The sequence below is a fragment of the Thamnophis sirtalis genome, unplaced genomic scaffold (genome assembly GCF_051295495.1).
Source record: "Thamnophis sirtalis isolate CommonGarterSnake01/CBP01778 unplaced genomic scaffold, rThaSir2_p1.2 scaffold_14, whole genome shotgun sequence".
Classification (NCBI taxonomy): domain Eukaryota; kingdom Metazoa; phylum Chordata; class Lepidosauria; order Squamata; family Natricidae; genus Thamnophis; species Thamnophis sirtalis.
Window position 1 is genome coordinate 23,651,141 of NW_028261394.1, and position 20,300 is coordinate 23,671,440.

The following is a 20,300-nucleotide window of genomic DNA, read 5'->3' on the forward strand; positions in this document are numbered from 1 at the left end:
CTGCTTTCTTCTTGGGGTCTGCATCAGCATTTGGGATGGAGGGGGATTCAGAGACACTCAGGACAGCAGCAGTTCAGAAGAGGAGCAGACCAAAAGCAGGACTTAGCTGCTCCTTTTCTCCACTCATTCCATGGGAAGTCTCAGCAGCGAGTTCCTCTGTGTGTGGAGAGTCCCTGTCTTGGTCGGAGCATCCCTTTTAGTGAGTGGCATCTTGGGTCAAACTCCAGGCTCAGCTGTCCCAGGTCATGGGGATGGAACAGAGGCTGAAAAGATAACAAGCAGTCAAGAATGCCCTGCAGGCCACAGTTAGTGGTGGTGGTGGTGGGGTTCTTTCACTTAGGGCAATGGAGGGGAGGAATCGCATCTTAAAGTAGTAGGACCCACGATTTTTGATGGCTATGAAATTGGCATTGGGAGACCCAAGAACAAAGAGGTGGTGATTGTCTCCCCTTGCCATGCCCGAGGAGGGGAGACCTTGCTAGGCCAGTCCTGATGTTCTTCATTGTGGCTCGGTTGCTAGGATTCTGGTCTGTACCTGAAGGAGCTCATCGAACCGGTGCTGACGTGCTTTGGAGATGCTGACAGCCGGTTGCGCTATTATGCCTGCGAGGCCCTGTACAACATTGTGAAGGTGGCCCGGGGTGCCATTGTCCCACACTTCAACGTGCTCTTTGATGGCCTGAGCAAGGTAACCACTCCTGAAGGTGGAAAACAGTTCCTGGAGGGGAGGGGTCCCCCAGCAATCTGGAAAAGGGGAGGAGGACCATCCATGTCCTTGTGGCGCCCCAGCCACCCTGAGCCAGACCAGGTCTGGCGCCAGAGCATTTCCACACAGCAGCACAGGGTGCTGGAGGCGGCCTCAACAATTGGTGTCCTGTGGGGTGGGATCTGCCCAGGCTCTCTCCAGGTCCTCTGAAGATGAATGGGGTGTGAGGACAGAGGCCTCCATACGCAGCATGGGGGAAGCTGCAGCGTAACCTGGGTCTTGGGAGCAGTGGGAAGTTCTGCATCGCCTGCAGGCTCCTCCTTTGGTCTTTTGTCCTTCCCAGCTTGCTGCAGATCCCGACCCAAATGTCAAAAGTGGCTCTGAGCTGCTGGATCGCCTTCTGAAGGTACTGCTCCCTTCTTGTCCATCAAAACGGGGGGTGACTGGAGGGAAGGCCTGAAGAGGGGAAACAGCTGAGATTTTGGGGGACAGCTCTGAACCAGGAGGTGGGATTTTCTGAACATATTTTCCTTCTTGGCTTTCAGCCTGTGCAGAAACGATGGAGGTGTAGGGAAAGGTCCAGGGTTGGGACCATTGATGGCTCGTGTCTTGCATGTGCGTCTGGTCTTTTCCGAGCTATCCCCTCCCCTGCTTCCCACCTCTGGGACATCACATGCTTCTCTGGCACCTTGAGAGACTTCCTGGCTTCACTAACCAGGGAAAGATAGGCCGGTGGCATGGTGTGAGTGCCATTCCCTGGAGCAGCCTGCAACTGCTCCATGTTAGCTGAATGTTTTAAAAACAAAAGTGTCTGTCCTCCCGCTCCATCTGGAAAGGCAACCTGGCCTTAATGTGGGCATGTAGGAGCAGCAGGAGTTGCCATGGCTGGGTGTGCCTTTCCTGGCTCCCTACTTGAAGTGGAGCTGAACTGGCGCAGGTGAGGCACTTTGTTCCTGGTCTGTGGACAGGCCTCAGCTGCACACTGCACCACGAAAGACCACGTATCCTCTTGAGTAGTCAGAACAGGGGAATCAGATTGCAGGGCGTCTGATTTAAATTAAGACACGCTGTGGCTTGAAAGAGTAAAATCTGTAAAGAGATCAGAAGTATACAAGCATTTGAAAAATAAAAACAGATTTGTTAAAAGAATAAACGTAGCATGAAATACAGATTGTAATGCATTAGGACAGTTGAAGGGACAATTGAAGCAAGACATTTTGTAGTACGGTAATAGTGTGACCACATTCTGGTTCAGACAATGACAAGAGTTTTCCCAGTTTTATAGAAATCTTACAAAAAGAAGCATTTAAAACTTTGAAAATCTCATTGGGCTTTTGAAAAAATTCTTGCCCTTCATTATTTAAATAAATAGAAGAGAAAATAAAAGTAGAGCAAAACAACACAATTGTTGAAGTTGTTTTGCCAAGCCTTGTAGGAGAAACCCTTAGACAACAACCTTTTCACTCCGGTAGTTTAAACTGAAAACCCTCCTGGCGAGGCAAACAGTTTAGGGAAATAGGGAGAGATCTGGGGCTCCACAAAGTTCTGGACCCAGAGGGCCTGGTAGCTTGCCCGCCGCAGGGAGGATCCATGACTGGCTGCAGGGATGGGTTCCTCTTCCTCTCTCCTCTCTGCCTTGGCAGGACATCGTGACAGAGAGCAGCCGCTTTGACCTGGTGAGCTTCATCCCGCTGCTGCGAGAGCGGATTTACTCCAACAACCAGTATGCCCGGCAGTTCATCATCTCATGGGTGAGCGTGGTCCCTCTGCTCAGCTTTTGTTACTCTGAGGCGGCTCCGGAAGTGGGGTCTCGTTTCTCCTTAGCTCCATTTGGAACAAGCACGCGTCTTCTCTGAAATCTCACTGCAGATAACAGGCATAAAGCATGTTAACCTTGGAGTCCTTTTATGGATGGCTTCATGGTCCTGAGTTACCACCAACCTCCAGAGTGACCACAGATCGCTTTTTTCAAGGATGGAGGACTTAAAGGCTGACCCCATTTTACTTTTAGTCCTGCAAACCCAGAGAAGCATTATAGATGTTCATAGGGAACTTCTTGATTTATTGTGGGAACTTGGCATCTCCCCATGGCAGCAGCCCTGCCGAGAGGGAAGATGGCTGGTCCAGAGTCAGCCATGGAGCCCTCTGGCTAGGTGAGGACCAAACCCACATTTGTCTGGTCCACACCTCTTGTTCCTTTCCTGTGATGTGGCCGGGATCCACATTCCTCTTGCTGGCTGAGCCCCTGAACTCATGTGTTACTGCAGAGTGCAGCTCTCTAACTGTGGTTTTGCTCCCTCGTGTGCTAGATCTTGGTGCTGGAATCTGTTCCTGACATTAATCTTCTAGATTACCTGCCGGAGATTCTAGATGGACTTTTCCAGATCCTAGGCGATAACAGCAAAGAGATCCGTAAAATGTGAGGACACTGTTGGGTCTGGAAATATGTGTCTGGCAACTGAGCTGCCAGTCTAAACGCGGGGAGGGGGATGTGCAGCTCTCTGAGCCTTTAAAAGGTGCCTGAGATCAGTGGCCGCTCCAAGGCAGAGGGAGGCATCAGGCTGCACAAGCAGCTGATCAGCTGCCATTGTCCAAATCCTTCCAGCAGTGCAGTCTGAAGTGGGCTTGTTTGAAATGGGCGGTGCTTCCTGTTAGCCCAAATCAATCTACAGGCAACCCCACAGAGCATCTGGCTGCCCCCTGGCTGTGGGTGGGAGGACAGCATGGATGTTTCCTGAGCCCCGGCCTCACCTTTCCTTCCAAAGTGCAGAAGAAAACCCCATAGTCTGCAGGGAGTAAGTTTTGTGTCAGGGGTTTTGGCTGATTGCTGTCTTTTCTGGAAACGTGCTTCTTATAATCCTAACCTTCAGCTTCGTTCTGTGCTCTTTTCCTTCCTGGCCTTGTCCTTCAGGTGTGAAGTGGCGCTGGGAGAATTTCTCAAAGAGATCAAGAAGACCCCTGCCAACGTCAAATTCGCTGAGATGGCCAACATCCTGGTCATTCACTGCCAGGCCTCCGGTACGCCTGCATTGCTCCCTGTTGTGCATCCCTTGCTAAGTGTCTGATCCGTCTCTGAACCCGATGCTTTGCAAACATGGAGATGAGCCACAAAGTGCCCCAAGTCAACCTGCTCCAGGCTCAGCAGGGCACAGCAGCATCTTTCCAACGTGGTAGCTCCTTTCCAGCTTCCCAAGGACCCGGCCTAACCCCCCTCGGCCGGCTGACCCCTCTCTGCATTTGTGTATTATGAGGAATTCAGGCTCTTAGGCCTGAGACATGGCAGAGCTGGCATAATGAGCAAGAAAGGAAGCCAGGTTTGTGTTTACATTCTTTGGCCAAGAAGGATTACAAGAGACTAAGCAGGTGCACCTTGGGAAATACACATCCAAAGCAATGTATTGGCACCATCAGCTACGAGGGCACTGTGCAAATAGTGTAGTAGTGTTGTTATTGTTGTTTGTTACATTTATTTGCCTCCCATCTCACTCGAGGGCTATTCTTAGTGGTGTCCCTGCTTATTCTCTTGGCCTTCCTTCCTCTCGTATCTCTCTGCTATGCCAGAGCAGGGGGAGGAAAACCAACAGGTCAGGCACAGCGCAAGGTGCATTGGCTGTAAGTGTGATCATTCACACGGCTAAATGAGGGCTTTGGTCACAAAGTTATTTCTTCAGCGCTGTCACAACTTCAAATGGTCGCTGATTGAGGCAGCTGGTGAGTGTTCCTGTTCTAAGACTCTTCCGTCAAGCGCACCTTGTGCCCTGCTTCCTTTAGCTTGAGACTCATTTGGCATTTTTTCTCTTTCTGGGAGATGAGGGCAGAGGTGCCTTGGGCTTATGAAACCTGTGGGGTGGCACCTGGGGTAGAAGCAGCAGCCGAGCTTTCACTTTGTACACTCCTTTTCCCACAGATGATCTCATCCAGCTGACTGCCATGTGTTGGATGCGGGAATTCATCCAGCTGGCCGGCCGGGTGATGCTTCCCTATTCTTCTGGGATCTTGACAGCCGTCCTGCCCTGCCTGTCCTACGATGACCGCAAGAAGAGTATCTGCTCTGCTGCACCTCTTGCCTTGCAGGGGGTGGGCTCCCCAAGGGAGCCTGCTGCTTTTCTAGCCCCACAGAATCCTCGGGTGTGGGGGGTGGGTTATGGCTCCATTGATGAGTCTTGGAATCTGAGGATTCCTCCAATTTCCCTGGGTGGATTTCAGCCATGGCTCCTGGGCAAGAGAGCAAGCTCACAACTCTCGGTTTGTTTGAAAAGTTGTGTGTGTGACAGAGAGAGAGAGCGAGAGAGCGAGCACTGCTTCAGTGGTTACCTCAAAGTCTAAACTTTGACATTGCATGATATAAACTTATATTATTGGTGACAGTGCTACGAATCAAGAAGCTAAATGGGCCTCCCCATTACGCACAGTCCCAAAAGAGGAGGCTCTTCGGTCCTCTAGTAACCACATGGGGGTCGTCCTCCAAAACTCTCTCTTGCTCATCAGGGACCTTCTCCAGGTGAACGGGTGGGGCCCTGTCTAGCAAGCAAGTGCAGTCACTCTGCCCTTGCAGGAGCTTTGGTTGAGCCCAGTCTTGGTAGCCCTCACAAGGTAGATGATGAGAGGGAGCAGGAGGGGTGCATGTGGGAAGGAGAACCTGGGTTGCCCTCCATGTCGCAGCCCGGCCTGAGTTTTCCAGAGCTGGAAATCAGTTGCAAAGCCTCAGGAGCCCTTCTGAGCATTGGGGCCAGGTAGGAGGAGCTCCCTCTGATCCCAACCTCCCCACCTGAGAGTCTGAGGCTCCCCAGTTTGGGGGTCTCCTGGGGGGGGGATTCTCCTGGTCTTCATTGGAAAACTTTGATCTTTGATCAGTGAAATACAGATATTAAGGAGGTGGCCGCTGTATGCAATCAAACCTTGATGAAGTTAGTGACCCCAGAAGATGATGAAGCAGACGAGGGCGGGGAGCCCCTGCCGGCCCACCAAAGAGAGGTTGGCCAAGAAGAGGCTGGCCCCAAGGCAGAGCAGTCCCCGAGTGGTGAGTTCAGTTTTCCAAACCCTGGAATAGCCAGGAGTTTCTTGCTGAGGTTGAGGCAGCAGCAGCATCTCCATCTTCTGGGGGCTAAGAGGACTTCGCTTGGGCCTCTGGGTCTCAATTAAAGAGCATGAAGGGCAAATTGCTAAGCCTGGTATCCGCTTCCACCTTTGGCCAGGCAGTGGGGTTTCCCTCAACCAGTTTAGGGCTCTGGAGTGGCTTTGGTTTTGCCTGGATCCCCTCCCTTCAAACCGCCCGGGCAGGCACTTACTGCTGCCCAGAGTGGCTGGCTCTTCCTTGATCAATCACAGTGGTGAGAACTGCAGATGTGAAAAGACCATTGCGAAGGGTCAGCCCTCCTGAATCTATAGGAATGGGAACTTCTTTTGCCCTTGTGAAGTTGCTTTCTCCAGTTGGGTTGTTACTTTGAATTGCGGATCCCTTTTGGTTCCCCTACTTTCTCGCCATCTCTCAGGTAAGGGATTACGAAGTCATTCAACCTGCATCAAATTGCTTATTTATTTGGGCACTGGCCAGCTCGGTTTTAATGGTCCTTTTGCTTGAGTTGCTGCAGAACCAGCAGGTGGCCTGGAAACTGTAGGGGGGCCAGAGTGTGGCTGCCGAGGCTGTGGGCCCCTAGTTGGGAAAGTGCTGGCCTGGGAGTGGAGGCTCTGGACAGCTGCGGCCAGGCACTTCCCAGCCAGCTCTCAATAGAAGCTAGGAAGCGCCCTAGAAGACCAGCGGGGAGTCCCACACAGGGAGGGTTTGCTCGGGGGCTGAGCTTTTCTCCCCAGAAGATGCATGTCGCCCTCTCAAAGAAGCCAAGGGAGGACTGCTGCTTGTTACGTTCCCTGTACAAGAGCTCCCTGGCCTCGAGCCCGTTGCCCTTCAGGCGGCGTCCATGGGCCTGGCTGTGGCAAGCTCTGTAGAGAGCTTGTGCTTTGCTGATGAGGCAGCGATGGGGGATGATGTTTCGCTTTCCGCTCCTCTGGCAGGCAGAGCCAACTGCCTAGGATGGGTCTGAGTCCTGAGCCCGGGAAGAATGGCATTTGCCCCCCAGCTTCCTTCCCGGTCGATTTGGGGGAAGGGGGAAGCTCAGCTGCACCCTCTTCCTTTAGGCTGCCTAGATGTCTCCAGTGAGTCGGATTTCAGTAGCACCAACATCTTCCTGCCTGCCAGGTCAGTTACTCCCTTGTTTTGAAAGATTGAGGTGTGGTGGTGGTGGTGGTGGTGGTGGTGGTGGAGGAGGAGGAGGAGGAGGAGGAGGAGGAGGAGGAGGAGGAGGAGGCCTGTGCCAGGAGGTATGGGAGGTGGGGTGGAGTGAGCAGATCACTCTTTTGGGCTGTGTGGAGGGACAGCTGTTCCCAGCACTATCATCCGGTTCCCAACAGCCCTGTGTTTCCCTCCATCCAGAAGGGAAATTAGCAAACCCAAGCCAGGAGCAGAATCCAGTTGCAGGGTTTCATTCCCCCGCATGTGCAGTTTTTCTAACTCTGAAGGGGAAAGAGGCTGGTCAGTAGGCATATTGAGGTTTGAGCCCTTTGAGGAAGGAGCCACCTTGGGATGGCTCTCCTGTGGTTCTGCTGAACTTTTGGGCAGCCTCCTGGATTTCTGCCGATCTCCATTTTTGCCAGTTGTGCCTATCCCTGTGAGATGGGTTGAGCTGAGAGAGTGACCGGCCCAAAGTCCCTCAGCTGGCTTTCATGTTGAAGGTGGGATTAGAACTCAGAGTCTCCTGATTTCTAGCCTGGTGCCTAAATCACTAGACCAATCTGTTGCTCCTGCGTTTACCTGCAGCATGGAGAGAAGTTGTGTAACCCTGAACCTTGATGGGATTGTGCAGGTCCTGGATTGCCACCTTCATGATTCAACTACTGGGATGATGACGCGGATTGCAGTCTTGAAGTGGCTGTACCACCTGTACATCAAGACACCCCGCAAGGTGGGCCTTCAGATCCAACCTGATTTTGAAAAACCAGTTTCACTGCGACTGACCTTTGTTTTGACTGGAAAGGAGCCATTTAAATAGCAAATGTCATGTCACCTGAACCAAGGAAATCATTTCTTGATGCTTCCATAGATGTTATTCAGAAATAAGAAGCATTCTTCATTTACCCATGTGATAAATTCATTGTGTTTGGTGCATACAAAGCAGCATGTCCACCACTGATAGCTTGCTACATGAGAAGCTGTGTCTCTGCTTGAAGCCAAAAAAGGGGTGCAAGGGAAAGTCAATCACTGAAACACAACGGAGCCTCTTTTGGCAACTGTAGCTGCTGCTTTGTGCACCAAAGTTCTGGGCATAGCTGTGCTAAATACGCTTCCCCATTTAATGATAATTTACCATTCTGCCTGTCTGGCTTGAAGCACCTTCCAAGTTCCCTGAAGTTGAAGCTGGGGTTTTAGGCATCTAACACTGGAATCAGTTCTCCATCAGAAGACCTTCCAAGAAGAGGGCTTAATGGGCGATAGTCATAACCAGGCAGGAGAGAGAGATTCTGGATGGTCAGACCCTTGGAAAAGGAGCTCTAACCCCTTAGGAAAGGAAAATGGGTCTGTGTGAGTTTTTGTGGGTGATTTGTACTCACCACTATGAACGAAATAGAACAGTCACACCCTGAAGGGTAAAGGGGACACAGTTGTACCCTACGTGAAGACCAAGAATTATTGCTGGTGACTTGTGACACAACCATTTCCAAGAATTCTGGAGCACCCTTTCCCTCAAAGCGTGATTGATATTTTTTCTGAAACCCCTTAAAACAGAGTTTGGGATCTCAAGTAAATGGTGAATTTGTGAGGTGATCCCATTATCTATACCTTTGAATCTGCTCTCCCCTAGTCCTTGGGTATTTTTTTATTGTGGAATATTTTAATGTTGTTCCTTTCGTGGCTTTACCACTCAGAGTCACATTTTGTGAGATGGATGTCTATATAGATATGATGAAGTAAATAAATCACTAAGCCCAGTGATAATTCTATCTGCCTGCCAAATATCTCTAATGTGTTTCTGGTAACACCTTCAGGTCTTTTTAGAATTTGGGCTGAAACATGATTGGATTGACTTTTTTTGAGTATTCTGGGTTCAGTTTTCTGGCATATCCGGCCAAGAATAAGAAAAGCTTCCTGATAATATATTTGAGGATAGGCTCCAGGGAGTAAGGAGAAATATTATAGAGACACAAGGTTATTCCAAGAGAGTGAAGGTCCATCACCAGGCCCTTGGAAGATGTAGGAAGGATGGGCCAGACCCTGAGGACACAGGAGCTGTTCTCCTCCGTCTGATCTGCCTGTGGAAGAGAACCAGGAAGTAAAGGAGAATCCTGTAACTGAACAATTGCGTTTTCAAGTCCTGTCCATGGAAAGGAATTGACTGCTGGGACCACGATTGGAATTTCCTACAAAAAGGATTGCTGCCAAAAGGATGGGTCTCACCTCACAAAGACTGATCCAAACTTTAGAGAAGGTCAAGGAGGGGGACCTCTTCCATTGAGAGATCAAATGCCCCAGGGGACACTGATGGGCGTGCTGGTGAAGTATGGGCTGGTGCCACTATGAACGGATAGACAGCTGGTCTGAAAAACATTTCAGAGGGCGCAAGGCAACTTGCCACAGGACAGTTCAACTATTTAATTATTCCCATTCACATTTCATTTTGCCTCTCCTTTTGCATCCTTTTTTTAATGATTCTATTCCACCATTTCTTCAATATTATTGTAACTCTTGTCCTAGACCCACCATGAAGGGCATTCCCGAAGTCCCAGCCATGCCTCTTGTTTACCAGACCTGCCTCAAAGGCTGACACAGAATTGGAAATATAGCAGCACTTTCATTCCCCAAAGAGAAAAGGGAGTGGTCGAGGGTTGTTTTCTTTCATTCAAGGCTGTGGGGTGCAGAATGGTGGGTTTAAATTGTGAAAGGTGGATTCAAAGGTTTAAAAAATGGTCTCTGTGGGGAAGAATGGGGAAGAGCAGTGGCCAAGGGAAGCCATGGCCTTTCCTTTGTTGAACGAAAAGTTGGGCCCCACAGCCTCAAGGTCCTCTTTGGTTTCACTATTTTACCAAAATTAGAACAGTCTGTTAGACCACTCAGATGTCTGACACCATCTTTATTATTTTTAAAGTTTTTGTTTTATTCCTGATATTCTGCTAGCATAACTATTACAATTTTTGTAGCATCATTGTGCTGTGAATTCTTGAGATTGTAGGCCAGGGTGGTTGGGAGGCGTTATCCCTCCACACGCAAGGGGAGTGGGGGACGGGTCCCGGATGGAGCAACACAAGGCAGGGGCAGGGAGGGAGATGGCCTATAAATAAATAAAACATTTCATGATGCTTCTTGACTTGTCTCCTTGAAGGTTTCTCTGCTTTTCAGATGTTCCAGCACACGGACTGCTTATTCCCAATCTTACTGAAGACCTTATCTGATGACTCTGATGAGGTAAGTGAAGTTTCTCTGCTGTTTTATGGTTCATCCCACAAAGCCTCTTCTGGGGCTGCTTCATCCTGGCCGTTTCTGAACTTCTTTTGCCTGACTCTGACTAATCCACTGCAGTGTTTTTGAAATTTCCTTTCCTTTGGCCCCTGAATCAATGAAATGAATTTGTGTGACCCCCGCTTTTGTTTAGTTTTGTACCCCCCAGCGTAGCCGTTTTTACTGTCACTTTCATTGATCACTATTCCCTGTTTAACTTTCTGGGAGTCGGGCAGAGTTGGGCAGTGGGCAACCTTGGACGCTGAATGAAGGCATTCTTTCTCGCTGGGAAAGCTCCTGGTGAGCTTCCCAGCCAGGGAAAGGCTTCTCTGGACTTCGGATCCAACCAGGGATTCCTCCGGATGGGTCCCTGCTTTCGCACAGACATGGAGGTAATAATATGTAAGCCTATTTCCACCTTTTCTGAAATATTCTGAGTTTTTTTCTCTCAGAGGAGACAACTCCTTTGTGTGTTGTTACCAATAATTGTATGTCCATTTAGCTTTGACAGTGTGAATGTGAAATTTAGTTCCTCGCCCTTCTGTGATGCTGCCAAGAAAACAAATTGCCATGTCCCCCACGCCATGTTTTTCTGGGCTTCTCTCCCCCCTCCCCGTTTTCCCCTGCCATTCCTTCTAGCTCTTGGAAGGAGCATCTTTAGGTGATGCTTTCTAACGACTCAGATCTCTCCACTTGATGTTAACTTTGGTTGAAATAAACTAAAACCTTCTGGTTCTTGGCAATATCGTGATCAGAAACCGCTGCCGTTCTTAGATTGTGCGCTTATTGGTATCGATTGGTGGGCCTTTGGCCTCGTTAACTCCTCCTCTGCTGTGATGGCCAGAAGCTGGTCTCTTGCAAGGGCTGCTGTCTCCAAGGGCGCTTGGACTTCTCAGGGAGAATCCTGGATTCCTAGAGCTCCCGAAGAGCCTTTGTCCATTCCTTCGTTTGCTGCATGGGGAGCTCTGGATGTTTGCTGAGCCCAAAGTGGGCATGACTGGAGGGTGTCCACTTGCAAAGGGAAACTGAGGCATGAGTGGGAATATACAGGTGCTCTACTGTTTTTTAGACAGTTAAACCGCCGGATCAAGCCAAAGGAAGCACCTGTTTGTGGAAGGAACTTCCCATTTCTGCTTACTAGAAGGCTAGTGGTGGAATCGCCCAGGTGGTCTCTGGGGTGGCTCTGCATGAAAGCTCCCGAGGGCTTTGAAAGGGCCGGTTGTGTTCTTTGTGGGCAAAGGCTCAAGCTGGCCTGCTCCGTGTGCCCTTGGCATGAGTCGGTCATCCTGGAGGGGGCACTAGAGAGGCTGCTCAGGGAGCAGGGAGAGGGCCTGCCCTGGGTTGCTGCTCAAGCGGGGCAGGGAAGTGTTCCCACCTGGAAGATTTTAGGAAAGGGCCATGTCTCTTTTGTGGCAATTGTGCAGCTCTTGGGTGAGCCTGGAAATTTGAATCTGAAAGGGGGTCATCATCTGGAGGGCACTCTCAAGCCAGCTCTGCAGCAATTCCCCAGCTGTGTCCTCCTCCCCGCCTCCTGTTCTCCCTGAGCAGAATGGCTTATATCAGTTCCGGAGACCCCAGCCTCCCCCCATGGCCTTCCTCCATGCAGCAGAGACAGCCCCACTCTGGGATTCTGGCCTCCTTTGTCCCACAGGCTCTTGGCAGCATTTAATGCTGTAGATTAAACCCCACTGCAGACCTCTTTGCCTGCAATCCTCTCAGGTTGGCACAGCTGCCCCAGCATAGCAGTGGGGGAGGGTGTGAGTGTGTGTGTCTGTGTCTGTGCAGGGAAGCTGCCTTTGAGCAGCAGGAGGAAATGCTTGCAGAGCTAAGGGACCAGGCATGTGACTCTGGTTGCAGCCAAAGTCTTTTGAGGTGGGGGCAAAGTCAGCTGCTTCCCTTGGGATGATCTAACTCCCCTCCGAGTCAGCGCAGCCAAGACGACCTGCATTTTCCCAAAATCCTTGTTCTCAAATCCTCGCTCTCCGTCTCTCTGCCAATCGGCAGAAGGCTTCTGAACACTGGTGGTGGAAGATGAATACCAGCTGCCTCCTTTCATCTTCATGGGATGCCAAGGAGAACAAAGGGGTCCTTGTTCACAATGTAATCCCTTCCCCCAGTATGCCTCTTCTCTGCCATTTCCCCCCAAGACTCATTTGAAGCCCTACCACCCTTGTTTCCTTGGAGAGTTGAGCCAGTCCCCCCCCCCCCACTTCCCAGGGTGTCCGAAAGAGGCCCAGATGCTCCTTCCGAGGGGAAGAGGCCCATCTGCTGTGGGAAGGGTTCTTCCAGGGCTGGGAACTGGCAGCTGGAGGTGCTGCTCAGGAAGGAGCAGCTGACGGCTCCACTGGCACTGGTCCTGTTGCCATGGCAGTGCTGGGCATTGGTCTCTGGCAGGATGTGGCTTTCCTTGCCCTCTTCTCCCGTAGCTCACACTGCAGAAAGAAGAGAAAAGCTGTTCCCTGGAGAGACGTGTCCTGCCTGTGAATGGCTCGCACCCCGGCAGGGGCCCCGAGTGTCCCCAGGGAGGGTCCTGCAGGTGGAGTCCTGGGGGGAATCACCTGGTGGTTTGTTCCCAGGCCATCAGGGGACTCTCGGCTTCCAGAGGGAGGGAGAGGTTCCTGGCCTCTTGGAGGATTGCCGAATGAGACAAAAGTCCTTTCATCCCTTCCATGATGGAAACCAAAATAATAGGGAAGCAGGAAGGAGAGTCAAGGAAAAGAAAGTGGCTCCCTTCTCACACCACTTCATCCTTTCAATGAGAGGTTAAAACGGAGACCTGGGAGGAGAGGAGGTTGTAGGCTGTGGCTAGTCTTCTCCATGGGCATTTCACTGAGGACTCTTTCCTTCCTTCCTTCCTTCCTTCCTTCCTTCCTTCCTTCCTTCCTTCCTTCCTTCCTTCTTTCTTTCTTTCTTTCTTTCTTTCTTTCCTTTTTCCCTTTCCCCTTTCCTTCCCTACATAGCCACCCAGTCTGTAAATGTGACTCTAGGTGGCTAACAATAGATTAAAACAATAAAATAATATTAAAGACCAAGAGTATCTGTTTATAAGCATGTCCCATTTCTGCATAGTTTCCCCCACTGCTTCACCTGCTGCCATGATGGGATCCTTTGCAGTCCTCCAAGGCTGCCTCTTGACTGAGTATCCAGGTCTGTGTCTGGCAGCCTCCAGAGGCCCTTGTTGCTTTCTGTGAAGCATTTGGTTGCCCAGGGTGAAGAGAAGATGCTCTGGTTGGCTTCCGCACAGACACCGTGAGGGTTGTGTGTTCCCTTTCCATCAGGGACTCAAGGTGGTGCCCAGAGCAGTTCCTGCCCTTCTGGAACCCGATGAGGTAGTTGGGCTGAGTGAAGTTCCCCGTTGGAGAATAGACCTGGATTTGAATCTCCTCCATTCCTGGTCCAACAGGTGTCTCTCCTGAAACTGAGAGCAACCCACTTGCTAGCATGTGCCCGGAGTGAGCCCAATCTTACCTTTTGGAATTCCCAAAGTGCATCTTGGAAGGACCCCAAGGCAGGGTGGGGAAGAGGGACACCTATGAGGAGACTTTGAATTCAAGTCCCAGCTCTCAGCTGACCTCATGAATGCTGGGATGCCTCTTCTGAGTTGCAGAGAATTTGAACTAGGAGGTGCTCTACTCTCGGGATGTTTGCCTTCTGGGGCAGTCTGTGGGGCAGCTGCTGCTCTTCAGGAAACAGCTGGGATGTCCAGCAGCTGGATCTGCTGGCTCATGTGCAGCCTGATAGCCTAAACAGGAGGAGCCTTTGGAATCGGGGACAGAAAATTATTCAGGGGTAGCACATTGTGAATTCCTGTCTTTTTCTTTCTCCATTTTCATGATTACATTTAAGGAGTGGGAAGGGTAGAGAAATGCAGAATTCCAGCTATCATCTTCAGTAGGAGGATGAGCCATCAAATTGACATCGACACTTAGCAACCATATAGTGGTCGTCCATGATGGTCTCCCCTTAACCTGGTCTTTCATGTCTTTCAGCACTGCCCTCCGTCCCCCCACCCCGTCCCCCTGCTGTATCTGAGTCTTTGCTGCTGGTTGTCCTCTTCTTTCTTTTCCATCCACTTTTTCCAGCATCAGAGCCTTCTCCAAAGAGCTGAGACTCTCCCGTACTGCCCACCTCTGCTCAGGTTCATTCAGCTTTTTAGAGGTGTACACCCAGAGTGGTAGCAGGCCTCGGGCATTCCCTTAGAATAAGCAGCTCCCCCTGCTCCCTCCCTACCACCTGCCTGAGTTGCAAAAGGAGCAAGTGGGTCGGGGTGCTTCAACACAGGTTCCGCTGCAGTCCCTTGAATTTGTTGAATGCCGTCTGGCATTGCATAGCCCACTTAGTGGCTGACACGGCTTTGCCTTTGCCCTTCATTTTAAAAGGTTGGTGTTCAATAACACAATTTTGGCGAATGAGGGGATGAATTACAGGTAAAACTTGGCAAAACCTAAGAAACTTTGTAATTGCTTCCTAGTGTGGGAAGCAGCCCACTCAAACACTGCCCCCGCCTTTCCTCTACTCCATGAGCTATGTGGCAACCCAGGTAATAATTTTATCTTGGTGAAATTTGCATTTAGAGAGCTTTTGCCAACAATTTGGCCACTCGAAGTCTCTTTAGGACCACTTACACTTGCTTCACATGTTCCTCCATCATCTCAGTATTTAATAAAATATCAATCAAATGCACCAACTCCTCCTTGTACAAGTAACCATGCAACACCTCATTGATAAGTCCCATGAAGACAGCTGAGGATCCCTGCAGACGAAAGGGGAACACTTGGGAATTATCCCCCAGGACAGTTAAATGCCGTTTTCCATTCATCACCCTCCTTGATCCAAAGAAGCCTCCTACAGCATCTCCTTTAGTAAAGATTTTGCCTTTGCCTAGATGTGCAAGCGTGTCCTTCATGAGGAACAGTGGGTAAACATTTTCTCTGCACACCACAGTTAGTCCTCTAGAGCAGTGGTTCCCAAACTTGGCAACTTTAAGACTTGTGGACTTCTGGGAGTTGAAGTCCACAAGTCTTAAAGTTGCCAAGTTTGGGAACCACTGCTCTAGAGGAACAAATAAACGAAGGGTTCCATGTTTTTTTCTCCTGGAACAGGGCTCTGCAACTGGGGCGGGGGTGTGTGTTCCGGCAGTCACTACTGCTGGTTCACTCGTGGCCGTGCCACGTATCCCATAAAAATGGGTGTGCACATGTGCAAAAGTGAAAAACAAGATGGCGCCGACTATGGCACTGCCAGGAGAACTGGTTTGGGGGCATTGCAGGCCTGGGTCACTGCCAGTTGCAGTGACCCATGCTGCCAAATCACTATTGGTTTGGCTGAACCAGTCCAAACCGGTAGGAACCCACCACTGGTCTGCAACCTTAAACACTCAGCCATTTGGACCCGTTTCCCACAGAAAAGAAAACACTGAGATCCACAAAACCTGGGTGGGTGTGGCCAACTCAACGTCTCTCACCAATCCTGTCACATGACTCTCCCTGTCTCCCTTTCTCTCTTTCCCTGCCTCCCTTTCTATCTCTCCGTCTGTCTCTGTCTCTCCCTGCCTCCCCCCTCTCTCTGTCTCTCCCTCTCATTCACCCCTCTCTTTCTCTCTGTCTCTTTCCCCCTTTATCTCTCTTTCCCTCCCTCTCTTTTCCCCCTCTATTTCTCCTTCCCTCACCCATTCTTTCTCTCTTTCCTTCTGTCTCTTCCCCTCTTTCTCTCCCTCCTTCCCTCTGTCTTGTCTCCCGCTCTTTCCCTCCCTCTCTCTTCCCCCTCTCCCTTTCCCTCCCCCTTCTTTCTCTCGCTCTTTCTCCCTCTCTTTCTCCCCCTCTTCTCTCTCTCTCTTTCGTGTGTGTGTGTGTGTGTGTGTCCCCTCTTGAACCATTTTCAAAAATAGGCGAGGGTTGGTTTTTTTTGCTGATGTTATTCTTTCTTCTTCTTTGGGTGATTTTTACCATATGATTTAAATCAAGAGTCATTTCAGGTTCCCAGATAAATGAAGCTCTTTCATCCCCCTGTTGGGACTCCCTGTCGGCTGAACCCACCACTGGCTGGCCCCGCCCCTCGCCCTCTCCTCCCGATCACTCCTCAGCTGGCCATAGAAGGTAAGGGGATGGAGACTCACTCCATATTCCAGAGTGGGAGCAAAGCGCCCCTTTATGTGCCTGATTTTAGTGCTGCGCGCACCTCAGTGACTCGGGGAGACCTGTGACTTGCTCTCCACCTTGCAGAGCACAGTTAAATTTAGCGTGCTTCACAATGGGGGAGAAGCCGTCCCCTCCTCGAGCCCATTATGACAAGGAGCATCGGCTGCAGCCAGGGCGGAGAGCAAGCCGCGCGTCTCCCTGAGTGACTGAGGTACCAACAAGGGCTGGAAGAAGTGCCCGTAAGACCCAGCAAGAGATAAGGCAAGTACAGTGACGCTTCGCTCCTGTTCTGGAATATGGAACAAGTCTCCATCCCCCGCCATCATCCTTACCTTTTCAGGCCAGGCAAAGAGTGACTGGGAGGGGAGGGTGAGGAGCGCAGCCAGCCAGTGGTGGGTTCAGCTGACAGGGAGCCACAGTAGGTGGACGAAAGAGCTGCATGCAGCTCCAGAGCCATGGGTTTCCGACACCCGGTATTTGTCTATGAACGCTCAAATCTCTTCCAGCTCTCGTATAGTCATCAAGTAAAGTTTAGGCTTTGGGAGCTTAGCCCCAGGAAGGATTTCAGTACCACAGTCGGTGGGCCAATGAGGTAGGAGCGTATAGGGAGCTTCTCACTAAACACCTCCCCTAGATCCCAGGACTCCTTGGAGATTCTGGCCTCACATTTTGGGTGCTCCTGCGCAGCTGTCCCTAACTCCCTCTTTTCTTTGGCTTGCTTGTTTCTGGAAACCTCTTTCCCTTTTTTGGCCATTTTGTGCTGGATTTTCAAGAGCCCCCTCCTCCAGTTCACATAAGATGGAAATTTCTGGAGCCAGGACAATCCAAGCAGGAGGGGTCTCACAACCCCCAGTGCCACTGTAAAACTCCGTCGTTTTGCACTTTCCCATTCTCATTTCCACTGGCTCATAAAATGAGCCATGACCCTTCCAGCTACTGTCCCATCCAGTTGGCAAAAAACTATCGGCACCTTCAGCTGCGTAAGTCTCAGTCCCAACTTTTCCCCCACCTTGGGGCTAAGCACACACCTGGTTCAGCCAGAGTCCATTAGAGCCAACATCGTCCCTTGGGTCGCTGACAAGGGCACCACTAGTTACACCGGAATGGATATGGGGATTACATATTAACTTACCAGGAGATCATTGTCAGAGTCAGTTTCATTCTTACCCAGGCTGGTCAAAGCTCCCGCCCCTTGCAGCGCTGTCTCAAGGGTTCTCAGAGCTGGCTTCTCTGCCTTCCACCTCAGGGTCGGCACCACTGGGTTTGGTGAATCAGCACTCTGCAGCTTGATGCGCCCCCTCCTTGCACTTGGAACACGCTGGTCTGGGCCCAGATTCACTCTTTGCTGGGGTTCCTTATGTCTGGGGGATGTGGGGAGGATTTGCACCACCCTGGTCACCACAGTGTTGGTCTCCGACTAGGTCGGTCTCTACTTCATCCACCAGGACATACTAGGCACCACATGAGATGCATGTATGGTAGATGTCATTGAGGTTGTCTTTGAAGCAGTCAATCAGGATGTCCTCAGATCAGGTGGCCAGTCAACATAGCAACTCTCGGAAATCCTGGGCGTATGCAGTCACCGATCTTTGGTGTGGTCTTCATCTAGGTCCGAGCTTTGTGCTCCACCCATGGGTCCTCAAACTGTTGGCAAAGGCGTGCCATGTAGTGGTTGTAGTTCTGCAGCTTGGGGTGGGGGGGAGGTTATCATTGTGGTGGGAAACCATCCATTCAGTGGCTGCGCCCTTGAGAGCCATGCATCTTACTCAGGATGCCTCTGTCCTCAATTCAGCTGCTTGTAGCTCCAAACTTGGGTCAGGAAGAAGCCCAGTTGCTTAGGGTCCCCCATGTACTTCATTCCCAAGGCTGGGACCTTTGGGGCCTGGCATTTCCAAGGAGCAGCTCCTGCAGGTGGAGAGGCTCGTGCAGCAGCAGCTGATGATGGTGGCATTGCTGGTGCTGTCGCTGTCCTGGCAGAACAGGTACCGCTACCTTGGCACAGCAGCTCTGTCCATGGCTGGGCAGAGGAGCCTGAGACAGAGTTTCCTGGGCTCTCCAATTCTTGATTGCCTCTTGCAACAGGTACAGGGCATGGCTCAGTATGGCATCCTCTGGGTATGCATCACCTCTGTCCCCCTGGCGCCAGTCCTGCCTTTAGGAACCTCTATTTCCTTGCATACAAATTTCTTCGAGGATTGTTCCTCTGGGTTTTCTTTTCGCCCCACGCCCAATAATCATCGATGTCTAGCTCCTCCAGCCATACCGCTTCATCTCGGGTGCAACACAGTCTGGGAAGGGACCTGCCCACAGCCCCTGTCTCCTCCTGCTCGCTCTCATGGCTGGACATTTAGATGCTCGATCCCTAGGAAAGAAAACCCTTGACTCCATAGATTCAGAGAAAAAGTAATTTTACTAAGAAAGAACTGATTGCAACAAAAGTCAGAGAAAGTCTGAAATAAAATGTGTGTAAAGAAACAAATTATAACAAATAGAAACTAACCCCAGAGCCCAGCCCCACTAACCAAGCAACCAGAATCCAGTCATTGACCATGAAGATGTTTTGGGAACGTCTCTGGTCCAGGTGCATTGTTCCTCCTTTGTGCATGCTGATCCCAGGATGGTTGGTCTTGAAGATATTAAACAACCCAAGCTAGCCTCTCTGAGTCCAGGCCTCCCCATTGCTTCTCAGAGATTCCAGTTTCACCTCCTGCATGCTTCCCCTCCCAAATACCCATTGCCCCTCCTCCCATTTCCATGGCAGCTGGCAGCTGGCAGCAAGCTTGAAAGAAAGTGAACATGATCAGGCCTGACAGTTGGAGTCAAAATCTATTGCACCCCATCCAGACCCTCCAGGCACTAGGACAGGACATCCACAGCATCACTCATGCATCTCAGGGAAGAGATCAAAAGCTGGTTTTGTCAGCATATTGATGATAGCCCACACCAATTCATCAGATCACTCCCCCAGTGGTGCTGTGCAGATTTTAAACAGAAGAGAGAGCTGAGCCCTGGGACACCCCACAAAATAGGGCCCTTGGGCTGGCTCTTCCCTTCTCTCATCAAACCTTACAGGACCCATCCCAAAGGAAGGAGGAAAACCAGCACAACACAATGTTGCCCACCCCCAACTCTCAAAGCTGGTCCAGAAGTACACCATGATCGATGGCAACAAAGGCTGTTGAGAGATCAAGAAGCACACGGGTGGCCCATTATCCCCATCCCACTCCCGCCAGAGATCACCTGAGATGGATCAATGCCATCCGCACTGTAACCCAGCCTGAACCCTGATCGAAAGAGGTCCAAATAATCCACTTGAGGATCCTCTGCAGCTGCCACATGACAATTTTCTCCACAATCACCTCCAAAAGGGGGCAGTTGGAGACTTGGACAAAAAGTCCTTTAAGGAACCACCCCTCCCTCAAATAATTATTAACACCTGCCCAGACCAATCACAGATCCCTCCTTGGCAGCCCTAACCGACTGGAGGGTATGATTTAAGGGAGGGGGCTGCAAGAGCCCCACCCACTTCAGGGACAAGGAGATCAAATTCAGTCCTGCAGATGCCCTTACAAGACTTGACTCCCTGGTTGCTGCCCATTTCCTTGTGGTCTCATCAGCCATTTTCTCTCTTGCTGATCCCAGGTTATTCTCAAGGACCTTGAAGTCTTGGCAGAGATTGCCTCCTCCCCTGCTGGCCAAATGGAAGGCCGAGGGCTGCAGGAGGGCCCCGGGCTCCGGTTGGAGCAACTGGACCTGCCTGTGCCCACTTCGGCCAAAAGTAGCCAGGCTGTCTCCTCTTCCTCCTCCGGTAAGTGCTTCATCGCCAGCCACTCCCTGACCAAGGGGGCAAGTTCTGAGCAGCCCTGGGCTTAAGCTTCTCATTCCAAGGGAGGCCATGAATGGATAGAAGTTGCCTCTCATGATGGTGGAGGAGCAAAGCTTCTGCCCTGTCTGCTCTCTTGGGGGTTGA

At 50.9% G+C, this 20,300-nt stretch overlaps 1 protein-coding gene across 1 annotated transcript in view; it reads left to right on the forward strand.

Annotated features, from left to right (window-relative positions):
• The window catches only part of VAC14 (VAC14 component of PIKFYVE complex), a 42,572-nt gene that overhangs the window by 4,210 nt on the left and 18,062 nt on the right, over positions 1-20,300 (forward strand). The window contains exons 3-13 of the mRNA XM_014059614.2: positions 521-688; positions 1,050-1,112; positions 2,350-2,457; positions 3,016-3,125; positions 3,618-3,724; positions 4,614-4,748; positions 5,571-5,726; positions 6,842-6,902; positions 7,521-7,665; positions 10,095-10,160; positions 19,973-20,138. Of these exons, the coding sequence (XP_013915089.2) occupies positions 521-688; positions 1,050-1,112; positions 2,350-2,457; positions 3,016-3,125; positions 3,618-3,724; positions 4,614-4,748; positions 5,571-5,726; positions 6,842-6,902; positions 7,521-7,665; positions 10,095-10,160; positions 19,973-20,138 (1,285 nt within the window). The remainder of the gene's footprint in view (positions 1-520; positions 689-1,049; positions 1,113-2,349; positions 2,458-3,015; positions 3,126-3,617; positions 3,725-4,613; positions 4,749-5,570; positions 5,727-6,841; positions 6,903-7,520; positions 7,666-10,094; positions 10,161-19,972; positions 20,139-20,300) is intronic.